General features: G+C 35.3%; 1 protein-coding gene and 1 long non-coding RNA gene across 2 annotated transcripts in view; both read left to right on the forward strand.

Moving 5' to 3' along the window:
• Window positions 1-6,086, forward strand: part of LOC133173428 (galanin receptor type 1-like) — a 74,129-nt gene extending 68,043 nt beyond the window's left edge. The window contains exons 2-3 of the mRNA XM_061308412.1: window positions 738-855; window positions 5,017-6,086. Of these exons, the coding sequence (XP_061164396.1) occupies window positions 738-855; window positions 5,017-5,845 (947 nt within the window). The 3' untranslated portion in view covers window positions 5,846-6,086. The remainder of the gene's footprint in view (window positions 1-737; window positions 856-5,016) is intronic.
• An 11,059-nt stretch (window positions 6,087-17,145) lies between these two features.
• LOC133173440 (uncharacterized) lies at window positions 17,146-18,603 on the forward strand. Its single transcript, XR_009719047.1, has 4 exons — window positions 17,146-17,441; window positions 17,644-17,820; window positions 18,020-18,099; window positions 18,430-18,603. It is a non-coding gene; the product is annotated as an uncharacterized LOC133173440 (long non-coding RNA).
• The last annotated feature ends 580 nt before the right edge of the window (window positions 18,604-19,183 follow it).

Here is a 19,183-nt window from a genome sequence, read left to right on the forward strand (position 1 = left end):
CATATTTCATTTAGGTGTAAATATAGAAGGACAGTCTGTTTTGAGTTACTCAATATTGAAAGGGAGGTTTATTCACACGAACAGCTTGTCTGCGAGAAGTCAAACAGTAATGAAGCTTTTTAAGGTATATCGTGCACAATCGCGATCCTTCAATTTCGACCGAGGACTGATGAAAGGTTTACGTTTTTATCATCAGTTAAATACCTGAGGTGAAAATCACATGAAATCATCAATTTTACACCGTCTTGTCTGGACTGATTAATTGTATGTTGTTTTACGTCCCGTTCTAGAATTTAGAGACGTCACCATATTCCGGTGAAGGGACTCAAATTTAGACCCTTTACTCGACACTCTGGGGGACCATCGAGCAGTGAGGGTTCTTTATTGTGCCAACGCCCACCGTGACATGGGGCCTGGGTTTTTAACTCTCATCCGAAGGACCCACATTTCAAAATGCCAAGCGCTTGGCGAAGGAACATTTGCTAACTATTTTTATCGACTTAGGTCAGTCGCGGCCGTGATTCGAACACACGACCTTCCGATCACGGAGCAAGTGCTCTACCAACTGAGCTAACGTGACGGCTGTCTTGTATGGAACACCATTTTCATAAAATATGTATCAGTCAATATTCTATAACAAATTCTACCCCTTTTTAAACGACACCATCATCTGTTGCATATTAAAAATGTCTTTCACAGCAATGCTTGCCTTCATCTGATATTCTATTACGTTTCAGGCAAAATGGTACAGTACCTGATGGTGGTTTTTATGTCCGTCAATGTAATGACGTTAACGGCGATAGGATTTGACCGTTATTTCGTCATCGTACACCCTAAACGAGTAAGATCTTACAGGTAAGAAAAATTCCTCTTATATTGCAATATAGATACAATTCCACCAAAGTACCTTCAATATTCAACCACAAATTTCATTGATGAATACAACAGAAGACAAAAATACAAGCAGTAGGAAGCAAGTTTAAATTTAGAGTAAGCATTGCTTTCTACTTTTGAATTTTGTTGTTCTTACAAATTGAATTGGACAATAGCAAATCGGACAAAATACTAACAAAAAAGAAACAAGCAACTGATTCGAAGTTTTCAATGTCATCTTTATTCCAACTTAAAGAAAGAACTTTCAAGTTTTTTATTTACAGTTTAGCGTCTTTTTTAGGATTGAATCACAAGGTCCATGGGTCTCGAAGTTTACTTGATTATCATATATTTCTCAAGCTTTGCCACTGTGGCCCAATTATGGACTGGGACTCTGTACTAGTATAATATTGCAGAACTCTTGAAGTTTGGTGGGAATTTTTTTATCATTATAAAATCCATACAGCTTGTCTTTAAAAAAATTATTAGGTCTGCTGTGTAATTGATAATGCTTTTATTATATGACCATCTTAGTCCCACCCTGGGTCCTGACTACTGAAGCCGAATTGCACGAATATTTTACTTTCTGTTTAGGCCTACATGTTCTATATAATTAACCAAGAAATTCATCAGCTCAATATCCACGAGTAAATGAAGACTTTTGGAGATGTACTTTCCATAAACGACCAATAAATTAGCCCCTACCTTATTCACAAACCACGGGCAATGCTTTGGTAGATGTCTAAACGTTAATTAGGCTATTATTAACTTATTAAAGTCCAAAAGTAGGGTCTAGACCATGGACCGCAAGGGTATATTCGCAATATTTGTAGCAGGTTGAGTACGCATGATTTCAAGGTGCCTCACATTTCTGTAGATTTTGTAAGATGTCATTCATTTTAAATATGACCAACATACCCAACCAAGGAGCCTGATAAACGGTTTCCACAAAAATTTCTATATAAATCTAACCTAAAATATAGTCTAAGATGAATTAAAAAACCTGATTCACTCAATAAATGCAAAACCTGATTAAGGAGTTTAATAATAGACATTAAAAACGGATGAAAATGGTAATATTCCTGACAACCGTAAAAAAATCCCGCAATACCAGAGAGACGATCTTCACGATTAACATATGCTGTTACAGGGAAGTTAGGACGTTAAAAATTTGTGTGTTTGTTGGCTTGTTTACCTCCCTTCGAGAAATTTTCACTCATATTGAGATGCCACCACTTGCCGGTGGTGGGCTGCAAATTTATACCCATACTCGACACCGAGGGCCATTCAGACCTGTACTTGGCATTTACGACTTTTGGCAGCGAGGTATCTTTTTCGTGCCAGCGTCTACTTCGGTACAAGATCTCGATTTATTCGGTCTCATCCGAATGACCGGTTCCCACGTCACACAGCGGATTGGAACCCGCGATTTAAGGGTCAACTACTTACTCCGCGACTATAGAGCAAACACTCTAACCACTGCGCCACGCAGGCGATGGTACATTAATAATTTAAAAGGTAAAGATAACACGTTCATCAATCTAAAAAAAATGCAAACGATACAAATCGGTTAACAGGGTAAAAAACGAACCCCTGGGAGTTCCAGAGGTGATATCAGGTGCCTAGGTGGAGTAAGCATCCTGTTGACCGGTCATACCCGACGTGAACCCTGTGCATTGATCAGGTAGACGGAACATTCCGAAGTCAAATTTTTTAGAGATACAAAAGCCTAACAATTGGTATGAAATATGTTAGTCCCCCCCCCCCCCCCCGCAAAAAAAAAGACCTAGTGATATTTATATTTATTAACAATGTCAATATAATGACCATATAATGCTGACTTTAAACGAGGTTGTTGAAATCCCAGTAACATCAACTTATCTGTCATTAGCCTGTCTCTGTTTAAATGCACTGACGAGAATCGAATCCGGGTCTCCCGATGATGAAGCGAATGTCATAACTATTATTAACTGATAAAACGGCGTCCATATATCTGAATTGTGGAGTTGAAGGCCACCGATGTTTACATCCTCTCATGTAGAAGTTTTGAATAAAATCTGCATCGAAGGAATATAAAAATGATTTGTAACATTTTACTTGTTTTGTATTTAACGAGGCCCAATCTAGTATAAAATTATACAAAACAGACCGACAAATTTCTTGAATTTTAGATATATATTTCTAATTCAGACACTGAAAAGCGAATAATTATGTCGCTAAGCTATATATCCAACTTTAGAACAGGCACGTGTATCGTTTTTTTTTAAATAAAAAGGGGGGGGGGTTAGCAGAAAAATCTTTAAAAAGCAAAAAAAAATGTCAAAACTCAAACATGCTTATTCCTTCCCGGGGGCGGGGTGCGGCAAACAAATTTTAAATTCTTTTACAAAAAATGGGGTTCTGTGAATTTAAATGTTCATTCGATTGTTCACTTTTATGGCAATGTCTATCAGCTTTAGTAATCTTTATCGCATATAAGGTGTTTGCACAAGTAGGAGTTGTAGTCCACGTTCTTTACCATTTACAAAACTATATGTAAATCGGTTATATTGACACAAAACAAATCTACTTCAAGTTATTTTAATTCCAAACTCATAATGTAATATTTTCTACAAGAGCTTGTTGACACGATAGCTAGCGTTTCGGCGATAGTATTCACTGATAAATCCTCTTTGTTTTCTTAGTGGATTTTGTATTGGATGCCAGACAATATGCGGTGCTGTACAACTCGCTTTTTATTAACAAATACATCACAAACGCTTGATTAGGCTGCAATTCATAGTTACTTAGTTCATACTTTTTTCTATCCTGTAATAAGAATGGGCAGTTCCGGTGCGTGTCATTAACTGGTTATCAGAGAAGATTAATAACACTACAAGCATTAACCTGATAGCATTAGCATCGCTCCAAGATATCTCGAATCTTCTTTAAATCCTATCCATAAAGAAAATGTGTTTGAATTTGTTCAGCCTCTTTGGTTTTCTGGAAATTCAAAAAAAATGGATGCCAAAAACATATAAATGTCGTCTTTTAAAAAAAATCTTTTCATTTATTGGCAACGAATCCGTTCAGATTTACATTAAATGAATTCTACATATGATACATGATGCGATAGATATTATAATACTTAATTACAATACTTTTCTAAAACAAGAATTTTCAAACACCTGTGACCCTTAAGTAGGTTGGCTAAAGAGTCCTTTTTCTCCTTTCAAATAATGCGTTCATTGACACTCTTAAGTATTCGTCAAACGGTCTAGAATGAATTCACACTGGGGTTTTTTTACAACATGAAAAGTTTCATACACAAAAAATGATACAAATTATAATGGCCATCAAACATTGTTTTTTATTAGCTCAACTGAGCCGAAGCTCAGAAGAGCTTTTCTGATCGAAATTTGTCCGTTGTCTATTGTCATCGTAAACCCCTCCTCTCTAGAACCAATGGGCTAAATTCAACTAAACTTGACACAGCACATTCTTGTGCAAAGATTATCCAAGTTTATTAAAATGAAGCCATGCACGCCATTTTCAAGGGGAGATAGGAATTATTGAAAACTTCGTGACATCTCAAGAACCACTGGGCCAGAAAAAAGAAAGCTATTTGAAAGCTTCATTACATAGTGTAGATTTAAGTTTCAAGTCATGAGCCCTAGGAATTGGGTGAGGCAGGTGATCAAAATTATGCATAGGTACATACATGTAGGAAAACTCTTTACATTTATTATCAAGAACAAAGCCATGATTAGTCATATTTATATTGAAGTATCCTCAGGTTGTGTAGAATTGAGTTCGTTAAATCAACCAAAGAAATCAAATCATGGCTTCTGGGTAGGTCGGGACCAAAATAGGAAATCAGTTTCCTTAGGAATTAACGTACAGAATTTTTTTTCCAAATCATGTTCAATTTTAATATCATAAGCCCAGGGGCGAATGTGACAACAATAGTAGATCCAAGTTTTATTTAGGAATATGTACGAACAATATCTGTTTTGGTCCGTCTTTGTGCAACGTTTCATTCGTAAACTTTTGAACATTTTCAGCTTCTTATATGGAACCACTAAATTAGAGTTGCTAATTTTATAAAAATGACATGTTCATTAACTAACATTTGTGAAATAATTGTTGTGTTTTTATTTGCAGAACTCCTCAAAACACGTGTTACATTATCATAGCTCTTTGGGTGTTCTCCTTCCTCGTTTTTTCCTGGGTTCTTCTGGTTGTGCGGGAAGTCAAAGCGTTTCGTCCCATTTGTCTGGAGGAAATGGAAGATGACGAACGGAAAGCTTACGCTGCTTGCATGTTTATCTTCTTTTATCTTATTCCACAAACATTGGTTGGATTTTGTTACATCCAGATTGCTCAAAAACTACGCGCGCATTTGAGGCGTGGTGCCCGATTAAATCAGGCGGCACTTGTCACGCTGAAAATAAGAGGTAAAATAGTGAAGATGACATTTGTCGTTACCCTGGCATTTGCAGTATGTTGGCTACCCCTCCACGTAGCAGCAATAATGAATTCACTTAACGTTCCAGCGACGACATTTTCTTATCATTTGCAATTATTTGCGCCATGCTTTGCTTATGTCACAGTGTCACTTAATCCAGCAATTTACTGTTTTATGAGTAAAACTTTCAGAAAATTTTTGAGAGCTGCATTTACCTGTAGAACAGTCTCGTTAAACTCTGCCATGCTGGGGGAAGATGCTGAATTGATTCCAAATAATCAGGATATGAGCAACAGCAGTAAGCATTGGGAACTTAGAAGCATTACCAACAACCACGAGAAATCATCTCATGTAAATGGATCTATCGATTGTACTTTGAACACTCAGACGGAAACTTCCTCCGTGCCCGAAAATTCGGATTGCGCTATAAATAATTTGCTTGAAAGTTCGTCCCCACAGGACAACCTTGTTGACAAAGAATGCCAAACAGAAAAGACTTGTATATCTCACACAACGAATATGTGATTATAGTTTTATTTAATATATGTATTTTCTTTTTTGAGGAGCTTCATTCAGCTCAACAAATTACCAGCATGAGAGAAAATATGGTCCTTGACGATCACTATTTAAATTTCTAGAGGACTTAACTGTTAATAGTTGTTGGTTTGACGCATCATGTACTCATTTTTAATTACATATTGTTGATTATATTTGAAATTTTAATTCAAAGATTTTGAAAAATCGAAATAAATATTTCTCAACGTAATATGTGTGCAGTGGCAATAATTTCTGATTTGGCTATTTTCAATACAGACGATTGAAAAGTTTATTACTTAATGTCGAGTCGGCAGTAATTTTCAGCCTGATTTCGGCGACTTTTTTTTGACCGTTTATGTTGATTTATATAAAATTTCTCTAGCGGCCCCAAGTGAGCTTATTTTTAGATCACCTGAGTCACTCAGGTGACCTATTGCTATCTCTTTTCGTCTGGCGTCGTCCGTCGTTTGTTAACATTTGTACATTTTCAACTTTTTCTCTGAAAGGGATGAATCAATTTCAACCAAGTTTGGCATATAGCATCTATGGGTGAAGAGAAACTAAATTGTTAAATTCATGACACCTGCCCCCCTGGGGCCTGAGGGGTGGGGCTAAATCCATCAAAATTAATGCAATACTTAAAAAGGGTTCTGGTGTTAGGGTGGCGCTCTGTTGAATATAGTGAAAATGCATTATTTCTTTAAAAGTCTTCTCCTCTGTTCCTGGGTGTTCAGCAAACAAACTAAATACATAGTTCTGATGAGCAATGGTAACTCTGCCAGAATTGTGAATTTCATGGCCCTATGTCAAGGGTTCCGATTTTAGGGCGAGGATCTAATGATGATATATTGAAAATGCATGAATTCTTTGAAAATCTTCTGGTTTAAGCAAACAAACTAAATGCATAGTGATGATAAGCAAGAGTGTCTTTCCAGAATTGTGCATTTTATGGCTACTGCATCAGGGATTCTGATGCAAGGGCGGGACTCTAATAATTACATAGTAAAAATGCATTAATTCTTTGAAAATCTTCTCTGCTCCTTGGATTTAAGCTGATGATCTAATAATTGTATAGTAAAAATGCAATAATTTTCTTAAAATCTTTTTCTCTGCTCCTGGGTATTTAACCGATGATCCAAATGCATAGTTATTGTGAGCAAGGGTGCCTCTTCCAAAATTTTGAAAGATGTGGCCCCTAAGACGAGGGTTCTGGTGTTAGGGCTGGGCTATAATGATGATCTAGTGCAAATTCATTAATTCTTTGAAAATCTTCTCCTCTGCTCCTTGGTATTTGGCAAACAAATGTATAGTTATGATTGATTGATTGATTTTTGTTGTTTTACGCCGAGTCGGCCGTATTTCAGCCATATTTCGCCGGTATGAATTGAAATACTGTATGAACGGTTTTGAAAGTTTTTGGAATTTTCTGGCGGCCCTCAATGAGCCTAATCTTTTTCGGAACGCATAGTTATAATAAGCAAGGATGTCTTTTCCAGAATTGTGAATTTTATGGCTCCTGAGTCAGGGGTTCTTATGTTAGGGCGTGTCTCTAATGATTAAATAGTAAAAATATTAATTCTTTTTTAATCTTCTCTGCTTCTTGGTATTAAGCCGATGAACTAAATGCATAGTTATGTTAAGCAAGGGTGTCTCTTCCAAAATTGTAAATTTTATGGCCCCTTGGTCCAGGTGTTAGGACGGGGCTCTTATGGTTATATAGTAAAATGCATTAATTCTTTGAAAATCTTCTTCTCTGCTCCTGGGTATTAAGCCGATGAACCGAATGCAGAGTTATGATGAGCAAGGTTTGCCTCTTCCAAAAGTGTGAAAGACGTGGCCCCTTGGTCAAGGGTTCTGGTGTTAGGGCGGGGCTCTAATGATGATATAGTGAAAATAATTTTCTAAAAATTTCCTCCTCTGCTCCTGGGTATTAAACCTACTAACTAAATGCATGGTTATGATGAGCAAGGGTGCCTCCTCCAAATTTGTAAAAGACCTGGCCCAAGGGTCAGGGGTTTTGTTGTGAGGGGTGGGTTATTTCTGTCATGAAAATGCATTAATTCTTTCAAAATCTTCCCTGATCCTTGGTATTAAACAAACAAACTAAATGCATAATTATGATGAGCAAGGATGTCTCTTCTAGAATTGTGAATTTCCTAACCCCTGGGTCAGGGGTTCTGGTGTTAGGGCGGGGATCTATTGATGATATAGTGGGAAAAAAACCGCATTAATTCTTTGAAAATCTTCTCCTCTGCTCCTTGGTATTTACAAACAAACAAAATGCATAGTTATGATGAGCAAGGGTGTCTTTTTCAGAATTTTGAAGTTCATGCCCCTTGGGTCAGGGGTTCTGATGTTCGGACGGGGCTCTAATGATGATACAGTGAAAATACACTTTGAAAATCTCCCCCTCTGCTCCTTGGTATTTAGCTGATTTACTAAATGCATGGTTATGTTAGCAAGGTTGCCTCTTTCAAAATTGTGAATTTCATGACCCCATGGATACGAGGGTTCTGGTGTTTGGACGGGGCTGTACTGATTATATAGTAATCAAAGTCAAGTGAAGCAAATGAGAGTTACTTCCCTTTGCTAAATTGCATTAATTAAGACATTCTAGTATAAAATTTGATAATCACGTTATTTGATTGAATGAAAATACTAGAAAGAATGTTATATATATAAAAACAAAATAAAAATTAATGTTTGGTGTAGATGATCAAAGCATGCCCAAAGGCGGATTCTTGTCTGTAAAGCAATATAAAAGATTGACAAAAAGATTATTGATGTTTGTTGTAAAATAGCCAATTGATCAAAGATGTATTCTATGGTGTCCTGTTTAACAATTGTTGAGTTATTTTCGGGTGAAATGAAGAGACTGCATAAAGATGTATTATATTATATTTATGCTTTATTATAGTAACCAAGTGATCACAGAGAGGCAGGGTGACTAGGGGTTACGTTGTTTGTGACAAATGGCAAATAGCCAAATGTATAGCCAAGTGGCTAGTGCTGGTAACAGGTATTACCAAGCTGTGTAAAACCAACAGGCAAGTGTTGGTACGAAGTGTTACCAAATGGCAGGCACCCAAGTAATGTTTGTGGTAAGAGGCATCACTTCGAGTAAATATACAGGCATTAGAGATTTTTCTTTAATTGTAACACTAGGCAAGTGACAAACACACACACACACGCATATATATATATATATATATATATATATATATATATATATATATATATATATATATATATATATATATATATTGAAGACTTGGACAAACCAAATACGATCCCAAGCATATTACAATAAGCAAGGCTATTCGCAGCTCTGCCAAGGCTCCATAAAAGGGACGGGGCCTAATTTATACGGGAAATATTTACTGTGACATCACATAAATATAGAAATTCCTTACAATAACTGAAAATGAAATAATCTGCGATTTTAAACTGAATAAGAGTAATGAACTACATCAAAACTTGCCACTTCCTGAATTTTTGTCGCTAGTTAAATCCAACACAGCAAGATATAAGCCAGTCACTCTGATCGCAATGCACTTGTCGACATGACGTCACCATGGTAAAATTTGATGCATTTTAAGTGCAGTGAGAGGTGGATCAAGTAACTTCTTACAGTGAAAAATGTATTTTATTATTAAACAAATTATTTGTAAATCTAAGGTAGACCATTAATACAAATCTGAAACCTTTTTTTAGTGCGATAATTTAAAAACTATCGAGAGAATGTATTGAATTAATTCTACCGTGTTTATGTGTACAGTGTTTGCATGTTTCACGCCGAGGTGCATCATTAAATCGCCTTTTCGCAAGAGCATACACTTAATAGATCTAGACCATTTTTTGAATATACATAACGAAAACATTCCTTAACTTGAAAAGTGCTGCTTATTTCCTTAAATCGAGAGCATAACTTAATGAATACATAAATACTTGGTAAAGGTCACGCATATTTCGACTAGAGGCAAATAACTTGACTATCACGTGAATTGTCAAATAACGTGACCAAACCAAATTCAGTACAGAGCGGATAAAGAATATTATTCCAAATAATTTTAAAATGATGTTTTAATATAGTAGCTCTACAAAAATAAATTTAGTATAAAAAGGAATATATTTATGTATGTTTCTAGATTTTGGGAATTCTTGGGCAACATGGATTCATCTATCAGTTAATTTTGTTTTATACTTCTATGGATCCTTTACAATGTTGTATTAAACTCAGGTGACCGTTAAGGCCCTAGGGCCTCTTTTTTTTTGGAAAACCTTAGAAATGCTCTTTTGTGTGTAAAGGAGGTTGCAATCTTTAAACGTGGCACCATTAAAGTCCCATCCGACGGACTGAAATTTCTAAGTGCATCTAAGAGAACGGTCATTTGATTCTAAAGGAAGAAGGGGCAGATTTTTGAAATAAATAATATCCCGACAAAATTTTAATTATGTCCTCCACTGGGAAGAAAATATATAATTTAATTACCCAGAACCTTCACAAAATAGAGTCATTGGGTTTGTACAGATTTACCTTTTTTATTGCTTGTCAACTTTTACCAGGTAAAAAAACAATTATTCTGTCCCTGGTTGTCTTGGAAAAATTATTCTGTCCTGCGATAGTTTGCAAATAAATAATTTGTCTTGACAAAATTTGCCCCTCTCCTCGGGAATTAAATTGTCGGCTCCAATACCTGTCTACACATATTTACTAAATTACATGTACTTAATTATGTACAATCATCTTAATCTTATTTAAATTTCAGTTCCGTGTAAAAAAAAATCTAATACTTGTTTTTGTTAGTAGTTCATGCATCGTTTTGCAAACTAGGCATAGAGTCAGTATAATTGAAGGACATTCCATAAATATTATACACATTGTTTGTCTGGAGGCTTCACTTGTGGTTAAGTTCAGTTATAAATGATAAATAATTTAAGAAATTAATCATTTAGTATATCTCGCTACTATGAATTATCATGTTGCTCCTCAACATATTTTGAACATTGTAGCTGAATATTTTCACTGTTTATCAAAATATAACGCGAAGGGGATTCTCAGTTTGTTACTTTATAATATATCTCTACATTGACATTAATTTGATCATTGCCATCTTGATTTGACTGCGATTCACTTGCATGTTTTTGTGATTTAAGGATGACAATTACTCTAATGACCAAAACTTGGATGGGACGTTAAATGGTTCCCCTCGTCAAGGGTACGGTAACAACCCTTGGCAAGTAATAGATCGTTTCTCTGGTTTTCGAAAAAAGAGTAGGCTCACTGGGGGCCGCCAGAGAAACCCCAAAAAATGTTTCAAACCTGAAAATAACTTTTCACCGCCGAAATATGGCTGAAATATTGCCGATTCCACGTTAAACAATATCAGTCAATCCAATGACCAAAACAAAAAAATCCACAGATAGGAATGAAATACCAACTTACGTACAGTGTAGACATTTGATTGAAGTGTTATTATTAACTTTCAAATAACTAGGTCAATGACCTACTTAAAATGACCCCCAAGTACTAGTATTTATCGGAAAATACCTCTTCTTTTTACACTATGACCAATGTTTTCTTTATCAACAAAGTGTAAAAAGTAACAATACTCTCTGGATAATGAAATTCAATGAAAATGGAATAATTCTGCTAAATTAAGATAAAATTTGAACCAAAAACTAATTAATTATACTTTCGCTTCGAAGGAGAGGGGGTATACCGTTTTACCCCTGTTTCTGTTCCGTAACAAATTTTTGTCGCAGTTTTCTCAGCAACTACTCATAACAAATGCTTGAAATTTTAGCACAATCTTTGTTTAGACATGCCATATGGTGGGATTCATTTTTGTTCGAATCCGATGTCAACTTCCTGTTTATCCGTGCGTCTGTCCGTACCAAAATTTCGTCAGTTTTCTCAGCAACTACTCATCACAGATGCTTGAAATTTTAGCACAATCTTTGTTTAGGCATGCCATATGGTGGGATTCATTTTGTATGAAAACCGTTCACGGTAGGCAGAGCGGTCGCTTCGTGATCGGGAGGTCGTGAGTTCGAATCTCGGCCGCGACTTACCTAAGTCGATAAAAAATGGGTAGCAACTGTTCCTTCGCCATGCGCTCGGCACTTTGAAGTGAAAGTTGCGGGTTAGTTACGGGATGAGACCTTAAAAACCGAGGCCCCGTGTCACAGCAGGCGTTGGCACGATAAAGATCCCTCACTGCTCAATGGCCCTGAGTGCCGAGTAAAGGTCAAAATTTGAAGCCCTTCAATGGTATATGGTGACGTCTCTATATGAGTGAAAAATTCTCGAATGGGACGTAAAACAACATACAATCAATCATTTTGTATGAATTCGATGTCAATATGAGAGTGTATATTCACTTCAGAGCGGGGGTATTACTAGTGAGCATTCGCTCACTGACTTCTTGTTATTCCAGTCCGAATTTCCTGTAGATTTTCTAAATTTCCAATCCATTTTTAATCTAATATAACTAAAACCTAAATGATAGGAACTCTATACTATTTATAGCCTCTGTTTCCTTATATTGTCCTTTACTCTGCTTGTATTAAAATTTTATGATGTCAATGATCAAGTTCTTGAGATGTTTGATATTTTTCATGCGTATCATTTAATTATTTGAAATACTTGCGTTTGCACATATAATATTTGCAAATTGATGTTAAAACTCGCATAGAATCTTAACTTTCAGAATAATTTTTTTTTTTAAAAAGTGATAAAATGATTGATTGATTGATTGATTGTATGTTGTTTACGTTGTTTATCGCCCATTCGAGAATTTTTTTTACTTTTACTCTGCACTCAGGGCCATTGAACAATGAGGGTTCTTTATCATGCTAACGCCTACCGTGACACGGGACCTTGGTTTTTAAAGTCTCATCCGAAGGACCCGCAACTTGCACTTCATATTGCCGAGCACTGGCGAAGGAACAGTTGCTACTTATTTTTTATCGACTTCGATCATTCACAGCCGCGATTCGAACACACAACCTTCTGATCACGGAGCAAGCGTTCTACCGACTGAGCTAACCTGACGGTAGTTGTAAAATGATGAAATTGTATTAAAATTGGTCCGAAATTCTCTGCGTCATATTATATTAACCTTTGTTTAATATTATATTTCGAATATTAAATATTGATTCATAATACGCTTATTTTATCGATTTAGTTAATTTTTTATCTAAGATTTGTTCTTCATAGTTATTCGATCCTGTCAACAAAACTTGAATAAATGTCTACCTTAAAGATGAACACGATTCGTAAAAGGAATTTGCCCGCCATATTCTTTTATTCATCCTTTATATCTGAGGGCCCCTATATAAGCCGTTCACTTAGTCACCTGTGCTACATAGCTATTGTAAAAACTCGGTAGCACAAAAGTAACTGTGTGCTTCTTCCACGGCAGGAGGGAAGGATACCAAAGAAACTTACAACAGTTACACAGTTCAGAGCAGTATACAAACACAAATACACGCCAATTGCAATAAAATATAAACATAGGTAATATAAGATACCCAGCACAAATACGCGTCGTCCATTCCACGCAGGGATCCGTAACGAAAAAGTTAGGTGTGACGAATGCGAAGTGTATACTCCAATTCTGATATCGGAGATAGTAGATCTAATATGGGGCATTCCTATTTACGAGTCGTGTTCAGCTTAAATGTGATTTTTTTCTGTGTGTTCAGAAATATTTGAATTATAAACTTTGAAAAATTCTCATCCTGCAATTTCATTACAAAAGGTAGGTACATTCATATATGTATTTATGCAATGACGCCCCCCCCCCCTTTTTTTTTTGAAAAGGTGATCATATTGCTTGGCAGTGGGTGGACCAAGTGTTGTCCAATCAATATGATAAGAACCCTTTACTTACCGACATTAGTAACCCCTCAAAAGTAGATGAGCCCTTTTGATAACATATTTAAGAAAATAAAGCTTAGTTATTCGGTGGAATATTTAAAACTAGTTTTATATAATATACAAAGTCATTGAACAATTGATTATCTCTACTTGTATCTGTCAACAGAATTGAATCCCTAAGCTGATGAAAAATTTACAGAATTATTGGAATGTAACACACTGTCTTTCGGGTTGTGTTTAGAGCCAACAAAGATACTGAAATGAGGTCGATGATAATCAGTGGAGACTTTGCAAATGTTGTTAAGGGCATCACTACACACGTTGGGGGAAACGTAAATTCCGCTATAATAGAATTATATCGTTATTTTAGTGAGATTCCGCTTTATTTTCAGCCGTAGTTACCCTCGATTTGATCAAAAGTCATGGTTGGTATAAAAATGGACACTAATTGACACCCTTTACATGAAGTCCCGATGCGTTTAATGATAAGAACACACTTTTTAAAACGGAAGTTACATTTTAGATTTGACACTTTAGTAATATTTAAGAAAGACTGAATCGCAATTTCTCTCACGTGTGCACAAATTAATGCTTGTAATAACGTTCAATCTGCATTGAAAGAGGTTTGTCGTATTTACAGAAACAAAGATGATCTTTATCTGCATGGTTACGGGTATGGAGGCCTGTAGTGACAAATGATAAAAAGCTCATTACATGTATACTTTATTCTGGTGGAGCCGATTTGTATCGTCTTAAGGTATTCAAGTATAACAAAGGGATTTTGAAGAATTTTGAATCGTTTTAAACTAGTTAAAAATACACAGCTAGATAACGATGAAAGTGAAATGAACCAAATTCACATGACTGATAACAAATGAGAAGCTGATCATTTTGCACCTGAAAAGTTTTTGAAGAGTTATCTGCCCTTGAAGAAAAGAAGAAAATATTAATTTTGTCAAAATATCTGTGGTAAATGATTCATTTTATTTCATATTTTAATAAAAAGAGAGGTTATGCATATTTTCACCAAGAGATTTGTATGAAATTCACATTACTTTTTACAATATCTTAATAAAATATGCGCAGCCCATAGATGTCAATGTAAAATTTAAGGTGCAATAAATTGGACAATAATTAAAATTTTGTAAATTCCTTTGGTGGAGCATGTTTATTTCATAACACCTTCAAAATGCTACCATGATTAATCATTTCGGACCATTCATTTATTGGGTACAAAATATGGTCGTTATACATTGAATACCTTAATGCAAGGTCCGAATGTCAAAATTGTTGGTACCCAAATGTGATAAAATATAATAAATTCATTTCTATGTGAATTTTTCGTTTTTTTAGTGCCCCGCTCTGCGGGCGCCCTATAGTGATCAGTCTGCCCTTCCGTCCATCTGTCCGTCCGAGATCTCTTGTCCGGAGCACATCTTCTCTCTCCTTGGCCCAATCTGACTCATACTTCACCCACAGAGTGTCTTTAGGTAAAGGGTTTGCAGTCACCTTGAGCCATGTTTCTAGGTCTAAGGTTAAGGTCATAGCAGAATTATATGAAAAATCCTTATCCGGAGCATATCTTCTCTCCTCTTGGTCCAATGTGGCTCCTACTTCACTCACAGAGTGCCACTGGTCAATGGATGTGCAGTGACCTTGAACGAAGTTTCTAGGTCAAGGTTAAAAATAGCCTCTCTGTTTAAAGTAATTGTTCGGTGCATAATTTCTTTCCCTTCAGTCTAGTCAGCCTCAAACTTCACCAATTGACTAAGGGTACGAAACCATTGTGATCTTCCTTCCATATTTTGATAGAGGATATGCAACAATTTTCATCGAGGATATGCAACATTCGTGATTTTTGTGCCGTTTTTTTTTATATAGGATAAGGAGTACTCGTGATTTTTGTGCCATTTTTTATTATAACAGGGAAGACATAGAAGCCTTTCAGACTGAAGCAACACATCCCTTAATAGTACACAAATGTTCCTCTTCAAAATAAACCCTTTTCAGCTACCTTATATTTTCATGTTCGTTGCTGAAAGCGGGGCCCTTTGAGATGGCCACCATCTCAATGATATCTAGTTTTTTTTATTAATTTGTTCATATCGTTTTGAGAAATGTAATCTTAAAATTTGATAAACCACAAGTTTCTTTGCGCATCTGGATTGAGTTGCCTGAATAAAAATGTTTTCTATGATTTCACTGGTTCTTTAATTAATTTGATTGAATATATCTTCTTTTTTTCATCCACTAATACATTTTCTTTACAAGTACATGTATAAATTTACCGCGCTTTGTTAGAGTAGTAATACGTTTTCATGTAGTAAATCCAGAGTCCATTGTATGCATCCTATGGTATGTAACTTTTTTATTTGATTGTGTGTTTCATTGCCATTTAAAGATTTGATTTATGTAATAATTTTGATTGTAAACGTTTTACTTTATTGTATTTTTGCAGTCAAAGTTGTAACTTAAATAAAGATGAGTCTGTAAGATTTCAATTTGAATTGTTTACAAGTACACATTTTTCATAGTGTTCATTTTTCCCAAAAAGTTTACTGTAGGTAAATCATTTCGTGTTATTTTCTTATTTGTTTAATAATTCCTGTAATTTTGACTTGTGGCACTTATGCGGCTTATTTTATTTTTGTCATAACCTATATTTTGCATGTTTTCGTTCTTACAATAAATTTGGGTTCTACAATGCCAATTAAGCTATATTCAGTTAAAACTCCATGATTAAATTCCATACCAAAAGCATTAAGTGAGGAACTATATTTTGTGGCGGAAGGTTTTTTAAGAAGAAAATGTTCATTTTTTCTCTTTCGAAGTATTTAAAGTATGTTAAGGTCAGACGCGACGTATCTTCCATTATTTCCAAAAAAAAAATTTCTATCTCCGCAATGTGAAGATTTCCACTACGTAATTCCGGAATAATCTCCGAAATTGTTTTGAATGTTAAGAAATTGTTATGTCCCTTTATGTGCTTTTTTGTAATTGGAGGTAATTTTATTAGTTTGTTTGCAACATGGAGGAGCAATTTCGCGGTAAAGGTGGAAAGTTTATATCTGAAGGAAAGTTGGGGAAAATACGGGCGTTAGAAATAAAGAAACAACGAAAAAACCAAGAAGAAATACTTCTGCAGCCAAGTGAGTGAAAATTTTATTATGATTTCTTGTTTTCGATTCTCTTTCGTATATTGTTCATACAAACGTATAGACGACTTCGTCAGTGTTCGTGTATATCCTACATATTATTGTATAACTGTGCATTTAATCTATTAAATGTCACGATGATGAAGTTCTTTCTCTGAGACGTCTTACTCCATCGATTTGCCAGAATATGTACCTTTTGAGCATGATTATTGTATGTCAGTACCGTCAAACATCGAAGAAAAGGAAATGGAGATAGCTTTTGAAGATACTGATGATGATGTAACGATAAAGTGGAACGAAGGAAGAAGGATTATTGAAATTCAGTATGTCATTGAGAAGCTGATTGAAGGCTGTGAATTCTGCAGACATTCTTTGAACTTCACGAATATATGTGGCGAGATCAGATATGGACTGGCATCAATGTTACAAATAAAGTGTGTGAATTGTGATATGGTGGTATCAGTTCCAACTGGAAAGAGACACTCTCGCATAGACAGTGACCATCCATCTAGAGCAATTGATGTCAACACAAAACTGGCTCTTGGTAGGCATTGTATAGATAATTAAATTTTATATGTACATGTACTACAAACAACAATGAAGTGCAGTTCTATTCTGATGACATATTTTTATATGATATTTGAATGGTCTACTAGTTGAACCACTAAAGATATAATAAATTACAATAATTTAAATGTAATTATGTTGTAAAAGTAACAGTCTACAAAATTGTGTATATTTTGTAGGTATGCTTCATGCAGGTATTTGCCAGAAGAAAGTATCAATGCTCTTAAGTGTACTTAATATTCCATCTATGTGCCATAAAACCTTGAAAAAACAGAGAGGGAAGTAGGAAAGGCATTAGAAGAAGTGGCCAAAAAGAGTTGTGACGATATGGCTGCGGTTGAGAAGGAATCATCAAGGTACCAAAAATAATGTTGAAAGCTATGAATTATCATTACTTGTGTCACAGAAATATATTGTACATTTTTTTTTAACCTGTGTACTGTGACAGGTATTTTTATCAAACAGTTTATTATAATATTTGCAATACTTATAATATAAAAAGCAAAACAAGGTTAACATATATATATAATTTATATGCACTGTGTTGTTTTACAGTACACCTAATGAGCTGTCTGTATCATTTGATGGTGGGTGGCAGAAAAGAGGATCAGGTCGATCCTATTCAAGTTTGTCAGGTGTTTATTTTATTTTCTAAACATTACAGTAGGTATTATACACATATCCTATATATTACACTTTGTAGCATTTGTGGCATGTAGTAGATTTTTATCTATTTAGTGGACTTTAGTGAAATACTCAGGGTTTTTTTTTTTTTTTTTTAAATTGAACATATTTTCCACTGTTTGATAGTCCAACTTCAACATACTGATTAGTGTATGGCATACTTGTAATACATAAAATGTAAGACAGTAGATTTTATCTTCTAATGAAATTATACAGTAGTTTAGTTGTGATATTACTGTAATTTATACATTATTTATGTACATGTTATAAAAATTTTGCAGGACATGCAGCAATGATTGGAAATGAAACAGGAAAAATCATCAATTTTGCAACTCGCAACAGCTATTCTAGAGTATGTGATAACTCTAAAAAAAATCTGGGAAGGTTCTACCTATCCATGACTGTCGAAAGAACTGGTCCAAAAGTGCAAAAGCCATGGAACCAGATATGTGCATACAGATGCAAGAACTTGGCCAAAATGATGTGAATGTCAGAATTGTTATCATGAACAATGATTCGACAACTGTTGCAAGAGCACATCTGGAGGTTTACCCAGCCCTAAAGAAGCAGAGTGACAAAAACCACACAATGAAACAATTTACAAATTATATGACCTAAAGAAGAGCAAAAACTACAAAGAACTAAATACCAAAACCATAAATCATATCAGCAAGTGCTTCAAATACTGCATCAGTCAAAATCAAGAAGATTTGATCAGTCTAAAGAAAAATCTGGAGGCCATAACACTACATGTCTATGGAGACCACAGCCTATGTGATACCTGGTGTGGATTTCTCTCTTCTCCTCAAACCTACAAGCCACAGCAACTTCCTTATCATCGGTACCTTTCTAACCAGCACTTGAAATCTGATCTCTCATCTCTCTTTGGATTCTACATATCACAGGCTGAAAAATTGATCAACTTAGGAAGTACTCAGGCAAAAGTTCTAACAATACAGTTGCAAGTAAAACACCAAAGTCCACTTTCTACTCTGGCTCCGAGAGTAATAACTTTCGTATAGCTGCTGCTGTGGC

This window comes from Saccostrea echinata, unplaced genomic scaffold (genome assembly GCF_033153115.1).
Source record: "Saccostrea echinata isolate AGI-Se365-2 ecotype Australia unplaced genomic scaffold, CSIRO_AGI_Sech_v1 ptg000056l, whole genome shotgun sequence".
Taxonomy (NCBI): domain Eukaryota; kingdom Metazoa; phylum Mollusca; class Bivalvia; order Ostreida; family Ostreidae; genus Saccostrea; species Saccostrea echinata.